At 35.5% G+C, this 12,014-nt stretch overlaps 1 protein-coding gene across 2 annotated transcripts in view; it reads left to right on the top strand.

Moving 5' to 3' along the window:
* The window catches only part of LOC106883662 (acetylcholinesterase), a 220,706-nt gene that overhangs the window by 88,337 nt on the left and 120,355 nt on the right, over nucleotides 1-12,014 (top strand). For both annotated transcript variants that reach the window (XM_052966651.1, XM_052966652.1), the window contains exon 2: nucleotides 10,361-11,940. In XM_052966651.1, coding sequence (XP_052822611.1) covers nucleotides 10,406-11,940 — 1,535 coding nt within the window. In that variant the 5' untranslated portion in view covers nucleotides 10,361-10,405. The remainder of the gene's footprint in view (nucleotides 1-10,360; nucleotides 11,941-12,014) is intronic.

The raw sequence follows: 12,014 nt of genomic DNA, 5'->3' as shown, positions 1-12,014 counted from the left end.
TTGCTACAGCAACAATGGATTCGACTGTGAAAAGTCGTATTAGAGTCACGGCTGATGATTAATCTGAGGATTCGTTAAAGTCTTTAGAAACACGACACTCTAATTAACGAAATTTTATGAGCTGAACTATGTGTGTATATGCGTATATGCGTATATGTGTATCTGTGTATATGCGTAGACTATGTGTGTATATGCGTATCTTTTTATGTTCGCATGTATGTAAGTATTCACGCACTATCACACACATGCGCGCGCACACACATACGCACGCGCACGCACACACACACGCATACACACACTCACACACACATGATTCAAACTCACAAACACTCACGCGCATGTATGGAAGTGGATCTCTACGGTTTGGTTGATGGTTCTTTCCATTGTTGAATTAAAGTAACGGTCTTCAGATTGAATTTAACTCGTAGGTGGCTGAATGTTCCTTAATGTAATTCGAAAGCGAATCAATGCGTTAACATGTAACAAGGCTGTCCCTTTGATAACATGTACAATCCATCCAATGAACTTCCACACAGATTCTGTTTACATAATTTCACTCACAAGACTTGGGTCGACTCAACGCGAGGTAAAAGACTCTTGCTCAATTTGCCACGCCACCAGAGATTCATGATTGCGAAACAAACTTATCAACTATTCTGCCAGTACGTTTGTATGTGTTTCTGTGTATGTGTACATGTTTCAGTCTTTCCTTCTGTTTATGCATCCCTCAATCTTTCTAAGACTAGATACGATTATAGATAGACAGATAGATAGATAGATAGACAGACAGACAGACAGACAGACAGACAGACAGACAGACAGACAGACAGACAAACAGACAGACAGACAGACAGACAGACAGACAGACAGACAGACAGACAGACAGACAGACTGTGATAGTGATAGTTAAAATAGTGGTCTTGATATCAGTGAAACTTCAATTGTTAAAGCAACGTATGTTGTCTTCCTGCTTGTGTTAACGGAAATAGAAACTATACTTCTAATCTCACAGATTGATTGGATCGATAAGAAGGCATAGAATGGATGCTTGTAACATTCAAACTAGAATTGATCTAACTTTGGATGCAATCAATAACAAGTTAGAGTATAAATTTAAAAGAGGGTCGGCATGCTTTAATTGACAGGAGAATCATTACGCTTCAGTTATCAAACAATTTTTGTATTTCGATTATCAAAGATGTGAGTAAATTGAGTTTCTTTTGTCAGAAAATAAGTCGAAATTGCGGATATTTATTAATCTGTATTCGGCATAATTATTTTCTTTTTTTAAATTTAAGAAAATAAAGTGGCCAAGTCTCTGTCAGATGATCGTTAGGTTTTCGAAACAATTAACTTTATGATTCAATTCAAGCAGCTTTCTATAGTAATATCAATAGGAAAGCGTGCAATAATGATGAACGGTCTTCATATTATAAAATTAATAATGAAACCGTTAGTATTACAAGAGAAAGTGAGAAATGAAATGTTTATCCAATTAATTAGTAAACTGTAATTCGTAAATACGACCCCCAAAGAAAAGCCTATAACAAGCTGTTTTTTGCATTAATCTCTGTAGGGATTTTTTGTTTTTGTTTTTTTTTGTTTCCTTTTGTTTTCTTTTTCTTTTTTGTCTGTTTTTGTCTTTGTTTTTTAAGGAGATTGTAAGTTGCAACCAAAATATATGTAGTATTACATATATTACGGTAAACAGATATGACAATTTTCATATGTGATAAAGCGGTAATGATATTTTGAAATACTGAAGTTTAGTAAGTAACAGCGCTACATTGAAACAGCTAAAGCGTCATTAACGTTGTCGTCTTTTAAAACTTCTCCTTTTGTTGAATTAAGTATATAAGAGGTCTTACTTTTAACTGGGGCTCTCAACGAATAACAATCAAATAAAGTCATTAGCAAAGGATATTCTCAAAGAACCAATCCAAACATTTATTGCTTCAGTTTATCTTCTATTCATCAAAGCTTATCAAACGATGAGTCCTTCCAAATAATACGTTTCATGAGCTTCCAAATATACATTGTTTCGTTTCTTATTGAACTGAAGCCCCTGTTATTATATTTGATCTTATAAGTCTTTTCTATCTCAGTAATTGCACCTGTTTCTAGTTACTTTCAGTGACAAATGAAATTGATACTTTCAGAGATAAAAGTGGAGCAATATGAATGTAGTCACAGGGATAAGAGATAAGAGAAAAGCGTGTAGTTAAACGATGATTATTACGAAGTCTTAGACTATACACCTGTCTAAGAGAGGAATATATACTCTTTGAATAAGAGTTCCCTTATATATTAATAAGTAACTAATCCATCTTGATAACCGCCTGATTCTCACCAACTAATATATTTTAACTACTTTCAACACCAATTATGTGAACTAGCCTTTGTTATATCATGCCAACTCAAATATTTTTCGTGTTCTTCAGAATATGATCTTTCGTATATGAAAAATGGTTCCTTCTACCTTTATTTTTCCCGAATCTTCTTTCTAAACTTGAACACTCGAATGTTCATCGTCTCTTTGTATTCCATCGTCAGTTACTAAACTTCACTGTTTTAAAATATTCTTCACTAACTTATTTTACACCTAATTCCATATATCTGTTTCTTAAGGAATTCAGAGCGAGTCCCATCATTGTAGCAACGAATAATAAACATTAGGAACAACAACAGACAAAGAGTTTGAAGATATATGTTGAAATATCAGAGAAGTTTCGATCAAAGCTACAACATATCTTCGCTGTGATGATAATATACAGCGATTTCAATCGAATCTTTGATTCAATGACAAGAGGATTTCTTCGTATATTTCTTATAACAGATTAGCAAGAAGAGTTTCCATTAAAAGGCTTAACAAAAATATTGCTACAGAGCTGACAAGAAAAGTTATTTAATAAATCATATTGCTTTCCTTAGTCAAAATCCTATCGAATGTCAAAGGTCAATGAGTTGATAAATCACTTTCAAAACACATTGATTTAAAGCTCTACTTGTATTCTTCAGCTTCTAGAAAGCTGATGCTTTCAGTAACTGCAGGAAATCTTTTAAGTGATATTGATGGCTTTCATGGTTGATTACACACTAAATGCACCACTTCAACACAACCGTGATCCTATTACAGCGTAGTTACAACTCTAAAGTTATTAGAAAAGCTACTTTCAGATTAATGACTTGCTCCGTTTCCATTTTCCCCTGTTTTGCTTGTTTGCTTCATAAGTTTCTTTACCCTGGCTATGCAATGATAGGTTTTCTTATTAGTTTCACCAATACCAATCATTGATATAAAACGCGGAGATATTGGCTAGAGTATTTTTACTACTAAACTCAGCGACACGATGTGTTCAAAACGTTTCCAAACAGTTGAAATTGAGTTCTAGGAAGAACTAATCCTCTTCTTTATTCGAATTTCATTTGGAGATGAAAATATAAAACTTGTTTACTAATAGACATAAAGCAATGATTCGATGGCGAATGATTTACTGTCATATGACATACAAGTAATACACACTCATGGAGAAATTCTGCAACACATAAATAAACCACATTCATGTACAGACGCACGCGCTACCTCACACACTCGCAACATATACGCACGCACGCACACATACTTGCGTGTGCACGCGCTAATCATGCTACTTTTGTAGGTTCATCTGTAGTGAAGAGTACATTAAACCGTCGGGATAGGGAAAAAAACAGATGTCATTAATATGTTTCGTAGGGTTCATTGCTGATTAATGGTTGCAGGAAAAAGATAGATAAGGTAAATCCAGATAGATATAAGAAGAGTGTAAAATTGTGCAAAGTACAAAATCTTGAGATAGAAAACAATGAATCTGATGAGATGAGAAAAGACAGATGTTTCTAGTGTATTTAGGTTTAAGAAATGAAGATACAAGTTTATTATGGCAAGATTTTTCTTCAAAACATATAAAGAACAACGCGATAGAAATATTAAGGAGATAACAGAAATTGCTAAAAGAGAGATAAAAGAAATGCTTCGGTGAAAGACGATAGAAAAGGCCAAATCTGTAGAAATTTACTTTTGTAAAACAATACATATGGAGGTGTAACCGACAGAATTAAGGTTCTAACCAGGAGGATCTTAATTTTATGAAGCTTCTTTTATATATATGTGTGTGTGTGTGTGAGTGTGTGTGTGTGTGTGTGTGTGTGTATGTGTGTGTGTGTGTGTGTGTGTGTGTGTGTGTGTCTGTGTGTGTGTGTGTGTGTGTGTGTGTGTGTGTGCCCAGCAGTCCAAAGATAACTGCCAGACGAACTGAGCGTTGCAACCCATTAAATTTAATTACGCTACTAGTATTATTAGATGTTGATGAACGTTCATACTATCATGTTTACTTTCCTTTCAAGTCAATAGGTTAGCTCGTTCATTACTACACACGTTAATGTATAGCTAGTCAAGAAAGCTTTACAGTATTAAGGATAAACAAATATTTATTATTTATAATTTGGGATACCAATTTTTTACACGTTATTTATATCTCTAATAATTATTTTATATAGAAAGTAATTATTCGAAAGAGGCTAGAAATGACACCATTACAGACGTTACACAAAAGCTGGCTAGATACTTAAATCTTTTGCGATATGACCGTCATCTTTTCTTTCTACTCAGGGTCGATCAAATAAGTGCCAGTCTAGTACGAGAGTCGAAGGCATCAACTAATTCCGCCTCCACAAAAAAGCAAAATTGTTTTAGTGTCTAATCGCAAATCAATAACTGGCTTTGTGTCTAAATTAGAAACTTATTCCTTTCTTCTTAAAATTTGAAGCGTTACGTTGAAGCAAACAACCTCTGGAACAGCTTGCTATTTAAAAACAAATGATAAAATGGGTAGGATCTACGAAAAGAAAATTTATTTTGTCTAAATGTAAATAAGAGCTCCATGAAAATATCCAGTTATTGAGACAAAGTGGTTAATCTTGGAGATTTAAAAATGTGATCCTGCTGGATGAGGATAAGTTGTAAGTAAAGTCAGATTGTCAAAAACAAGCTATTTTTAAGAAAGTAAATGATGATAGCTAGCGCAATTAAGCCCATTCTAAATGTGTGAATAGTTAAATGATAAATATGAATATATCAAATGTAAATAATGACTCAGACATAAGCGCAGGAGACAAAGCTAATAACGGATGCTTCTACTTTGTTGTGTCTTTTGTTTTCAGATTTAATCTGTTCTTATATAATCTAAGAAAATGCCTAGCTTAATCAGAAATTAATTACTGAGAGAATCAAAGTTTTATGGATAATTGAAGAATCTTCAACATAAACTAATGTTAAATACACACACACACACATACACACACACACACACACACATACATATATATATATATATATACAGAGCAGAGAGAGAGAAAGAGAGACCTCCTCTGAGATTCCTAAAATCTGTTATGACTCTAATTCATTTGTATACTAATTATCATCTTATTTTATTAGCAGTACCGCATCAATAAAGGACATCAGATTTCTAGGCATATAAACAACTAGTTTTACAAGTACTAATTTAATTGGCCACACAGGATTTTGAAAAAAGAGATTATGTGAAGTTTATGGTGTTCTTCTGCTAACCTGTGTAGTCCAAGTTCAATCCTAATCGTTTCAGTTGTGATTATTCCTCTTTAATTCAAGCAAAGTGTTGCTAAGACTACCTTATTAAATACATCCTTCCTTTTTTAAGGCAATAAGGTATGATTTTTAGGGTTCCTTGGCTACTATTAGTAACAGCTTACTTGACTTGTCGCATAGAGACTTCCTAAGTTGACACCTCAATCAGCAGCTGAGGGCCTGAAATACGTAATCTGATGAGAAATGTAACAAATAAGTCATTGATGCCAATGATAATAAAACGTAGATATTTCTGTGGCAGTGTACGTGAAATGTAAATCTTGCTAATGCTTGAAAAATACATGAGCATCACATTGGTATTAGGAGTGGCTGTGTGGTAAGTAGTTTGCTTACCAACTACATGGTCCCGTGTTTAATCCCACCGCGTGGCACCTTGGGCAAGTGTCTTCTACTATAAATTCGGGCCGACCAAAGCCTTGTGAGTGGAGTTGGTAGACGGAAACTGAAAGAAGTTCATTGTATATATGTGTGTGTGTGTGTTTGTCTCCCCAACATTGCTTGATGCTGGTGTGCTTACGTCCCCGTAACTTAGCAGTTCGGCAAAAGAGACCGATAGAATAAGTACTAGGTTTACAAAGAAGTCCTGGGGCGATTTGTTCGGCTAAATGCGGTGCTCTAGCATGGCCGCAGTCAAATGACTGAAACAAGTAAAAAAGAAAAAGAAATAAAAAGATATTTATAGTTAGCTTTCTCATACGCCTAACATTAAATATGATAACTTAATTCTTTTTGATGCGGGTGACATCTATGAATTAACTAAATTTCAAAACAATTTTGTTTTCTAAAAGCAGCAGATGCATAATCGTGCAAGTTTACTTAATGAGAGGGGGTTTTTTTTCACTTCGGAAAGTACAGTGGTGGTGGGGCTATATTTTGGTAATGGAATCAGAATAAAGGTAAAATGTCTAAGCGACTATTCGGCAAAGTCGTTAGAGCATTGAATAGAATTCCTCGCGACATATGGTCCGACTGTCTGCGCTCTGAGTTCAAATCCCTCCAAGGTCATTTTTTACCATTCATCCTTTCGGATTGATAAAAAAAAACGCATTAATCCAAGGTAGAAGAATGACAGAACAGTAGGAATGTTGTCTCGAATTCCTTGTGGAATTTGTTCCGATACTTCAAATCCTGCTGTACTCTACTTGGGTAGTAAACGTAAACCGGCGCCGAGCATAACCACTCCCACCATCCGACACCTCAAGTATTCACATATATAATACTAATACTGTATCTAGAAGTCCATTTATGTCCCTTGAAGATGTTCTCTGATGCAACATCCTACAGTGAGGAGTCATTTTCATATTTGTATGTGCACATTAAAATATATATATATATATATATATATATATATATATCGTGGAGGCGCAATGGCCCAGTGGTGGTTAGGGCAGCGGACTCGCGGTCGGAGGATCGCGGTTTCGATTCCCAGACCGGGCGTTGTGTGTGCTTATTGAGCGAAAACACCTGAAGCGCCACGAGGCTCCAGCAGTGACCCCTGTTGTACTCTTTCGCCCCAACTTCCTCACACTTTCTTCCTGTTTCTGTTGTAGTCTTGTCACATTCTGTGTCACGCTGAATCTTCCCGAGAACTACGTTAAGGGTACACGTGTTTGTGGAGTGCTCAGCCACTTGCACGTTAATTCCACGAGCAGGCTGTTCCGTTGATCGGATCAACTGGAACCCTCGCCGTCCTAACCGACGGAGTACTACGACGATATATATATATATATATATATATATATGTGTGTGTGTGTGTGTGTGTGTGTGTGTGTGTGTGTGTGTGTGTGTGTGTGCGTTCTCTTTCTCGTTATAGTATTAGAGGAAATTTTTTGACCATATATGTCTGTATGTATTAATGAGTACATTTATTCTTATCGCGTTTCTGTACACACGATCGTTATCTAAGAAACTGGTACTCTTCGAGCAAAGACTTTTGTGATATTTATCCTGCAACGTCTCACAGACTCTCCCTTGTGAATCGCCATTAGAAATTCTGTGAACCAGTGATTCACCAATTGCAATATAATATAAAATAAATAAAACAAAAGTAAGCCATTGCTGAAGTTTCTCTCTGATAAAACGACGGTCATCTTTGAAAAATAAGTTGAATATTATACATTGTTTTTCATATAGTACATACAAACAAATCTCAAAAACAGTCGAGAGATTTATAACTGTTGTATAAAGCATTCTAATAAATAGTGCTGCCAGAAAATAATACTCACACGAAGAAAGAACATAATGTTCATTATCCACTTTGTAAAATATATAAATAATCAACAACCAGTGGAATGTTTATAGATTTTGTTTTTGATATAGCATGCCAAAAAGTTATATATCTTTATGTCTATATTTCTGAGAAAGTAGAGAACACTTATTCTCACGGCAGATAACATAAAACTGTCTTCGTATAAGCGAAACATGGAAGAGGAATTTTTCGCAAGATGACAACACTCTCTTTACATTTCATGATATGTTAGCTAACATTTTCCTCGACTCAAGCACAAAGTGATTTGGCATTTGATTTGAATGTTTAATCTAATTTAGAAAGTCAAATGGATGTCTTTTGCCTAAATATTGCGCCGTTTAACCTTCACTTTTGTGATAACGATCGTTGTGAAGTTTATTGTTTACATTAGAAACTGTTTAAAGTAATGAGTTTCTGCTTGGAACAGAATGTTCGTGTCCGTTTCCACTCTGCTTGTAACATACAATTAATATATTGATTACATTAAGCCTTTCAACGGATGAAATATTTATCTATATGCAAAACAATGTAATCAACATGTAAAGGTAATACAATAATTCTGATCACGACAACATCACAGTTTAATATATCTCTAGTCGAATGTCAGAGAACTTTACGCCTATTGAATATCTTTTATTTGATTTTGCGCCCCCTGTTTCTTTGTGTAGACTGCATTTAATTGCATGTTATAAATTTATGTCTATGTGAACTCACAGATAAACCCATGCATATAAATATATTGATTTCTAACTTGGCATAAGGCCACAGATTTGTAGGAAAGAGGTTTGTAGTCTCTTGAAGCGGTCCATATCTGTTATTCTATCTCAGAGGGATGCGAAGCAAGATGAACTACAGCATTAATAAAACTTGTATTGTGAGGGGATGTTAATAAATATTTTTGGTATGGTTCTCTACCGATTCTTGGCACTTACCATGTTAATAACTGTAATACATATTGGTACATATGCGCAAGTGCACACATACACATGTGTGTGTATGTGAGTGTATGTATGTATGAATGTCATTATTTAATTTATTTCAAGATTTCTTGCCAATAGAGAAAGATCCGGTTTCTAACCTAGATCCAAGGCTCCTTCATTAGGATTTTAACATCAACAACAGGATATTTTTGTATGTATGTATGTATGTATGTATGTATGTATCTATGTATGTACGAACACGTTTGCTACAGTATGCTAAGAAATAATTGATAAATCACATTGATATCACACCCTACCATCCTAAAAACTAAAAGTATGATTACATTGCATGATCCTGGATACCACCAAAAAGATTACATTACGGCAGCCGGAATATTTTTGACCTTAACTTTGCTTATCAGGGTTGACCAAGAGCTGAACAGATATTTGCGTGTAGGTGTACCTGATTCAGGTGATAGGAGCATTCCGTCGGTTACGACGAAGGTCCCAGCTGATACGATCAAAGAAACAGCTTGCTCGTGAGATTAACGCGCAAATGGCTGAGCACTCCACTGACGCGTACCCCTTTACATATTTTTCATGGAGATTCAGCCTGAAACAGAGTGTGACAAAGCTGGCCCTTTGAAATACAAGTACTATACAAGTACTGGAGCACGGTAAAATAAAGTGTCTTGCTCAAGGACACAACGCGCCGCCGGGAATCGAACTTGCGACCATACGATCGCGAATACCCTAACCACTAAGCCACACACCTTCACAATTCAGGTGATACTTTATATATATATATATATATATATATATATATATGGATGTATATCTAAGACACCCATATTCATATATATATTCATATTAGATATATGGGTGTATATCTAATATGTATATATATGTGCGTGTGTGTGTATACATGCACACACGCACACATACATATATATATATATATATATATAATACAAAGAATATATATACATGTATACACACATATATGTACATACTTACATCTACATGTGTATATACATGCATATCAGGGTACAGGACGTTAGAACAATAAACTACAGACAACGGAACGAACACATAGGAAAACGGAAAGCCACTTGGAATATCCCTTCATCAGCTGTCTCTATTCTATCTAGACATTTCGAAGACAAGACAGCTTAACGTACTCTAGAATAGTCTCTTCCTGAGTAGTGGATCAACCCACTACACAGAGTATATATATATATATATATATTGAAGGATAGATAGATAGATAGATAGATAGATAGATAGATAGATAGATAGATAGATAGATAGATAGATAGACTACTCATACGGTAAATATATACATTTTGTATATGGGTAGATTCAAAATTCATTTTTTCTATTTATATATTTCACATGCATATACGCGCGCGCGCGCGCACACACACACACACACACACACACACACACACACACACACACATATACATACAACAAATGAATTTCAAGGCATTAATCTAATGTACTTTTTTGGTTTTTTTCTATTTGCAGGTGAGAAAAGCCAGGAAAGCATCTCAGCATCTGGATGACGCCATTATGGATTTAGGTCGCTATACAGACTTCCTGCTTGTTCTCGGAGTCTACATTTTGTGTTTGTTTATGAGGGCAGATGCTTCACAAGATCCCATAGTCACCACATCGAAAGGTAAAGTGCGAGGTTTTCGCAAAAATGTAGATGGAAAGCAAGTGGATGTATATTATGGCATTCCATTCGCTAAGCCACCACTCGGAAACCTTCGCTTTAGGCATCCACAACCCAATGAACCTTGGTCAGGGATTTTTAATGCAACTGTGAAACCGAATTCCTGCATGCAGGGATTTGACAAAATCTTCAAAAACTTCTCTGGAGAAAATGTTTGGCATGCCAATACACCTCGCTCAGAAGATTGCTTATATTTAAACGTTTATGTTCCCAAGGTAAAGAAACCAATCAAGAACAAAGCGGTGTTTGTTTGGATCTATGGAGGTGGCTTCTACAGTGGTACATCAACTTTAGATATATATGACCCATCATATTTAGTTCTTTTAAATGATGTGATTGTAGTTTCGATACAATATCGTGTTAGTGTTTTAGGATTTCTTGCATTAGGTATACCCGAAGCGCCTGGGAATACTGGAATGTTTGATCAGCTCATGGGTTTAGACTGGATACAACGTGAAATAAGAAATTTCGGTGGAAATCCTAGAAACGTTACATTATTTGGCGAAAGCGCCGGTGCTGCAAGTGTCGCTTTTCATTTAGTTTCTCCACTCAGTCGATCAAAGTTTGACAGAGCTATCTTACAAAGTGGAAGTTTAACATGTCCGTGGGCAGTTATAAGTAGAGAAGAGGCCTTCAGGCGAGCCAGGGTACTCGCTGAAAAATTCAAATGCTCTGCGGTGGATACAGCTTGGGATATTTATCAATGTCTAAAAGCACAACCAGCCAAAGATTTTCCAGACTATGTATGGTATGTCGTTGAAGGTATATCTCAATTCCCTTTCGTATTAGTCGTTGATGGAGCATTCCTTACTGAGGCTCCGGAAGTATCATTAGCCAAACACAATTTTAAAAGAGTGCCTATTTTAGTAGGATCTAATAAAAACGAAGGAACATATTTTCTTGCATATTTCCGTAAAGACATTTTTGATATAGAGACCAACGCTCTAATTAGCAAAGAAATATTTCGTGTACTTTCGGATATGTTGATTGAATACTACCCTCAATATCCAACGAGACTTAACTCCTTCGGGCGAGATGCGGTTTTATACCAGTATACAAATTGGGAGAATCCCGATGACAAAATATCTAACAGAAATAAACTTGACCAATTAGTTACTGACTATAATTTCCTCTGCCAAGTGAATCAATTGGCAGAAGCATACTCGAACGCGGGAGAAAAAGTTTATTATTATTACTTCACTCAAATTCCATCGCAGTCTCCATGGCCGAAATGGGTTGGTGCATATCACGCAGCAGAAATTGAATATATCTTCGGATCCCCCGTGGATCGTAGCAAAAACTTTTTAGACAATGAAGTCGAATTGAGTAAGAAAATGATGCGTTTTTGGACTAATTATGCAAAGACTGGGTAAGTACGGCAAATTACGTTCTCATATCGTTATTTTATTGGTTTTTTTTTTTTTTTTTTTTTTTTTTTTTTTT

Source organism: Octopus bimaculoides, chromosome 3, assembly GCF_001194135.2.
Source record: "Octopus bimaculoides isolate UCB-OBI-ISO-001 chromosome 3, ASM119413v2, whole genome shotgun sequence".
NCBI classification, from domain to species: Eukaryota; Metazoa; Mollusca; class Cephalopoda; order Octopoda; family Octopodidae; genus Octopus; species Octopus bimaculoides.
The sequence above is the reverse complement of the archived record's forward strand: the minus strand, read 5'-3'. Positions and strand labels throughout refer to the sequence as shown.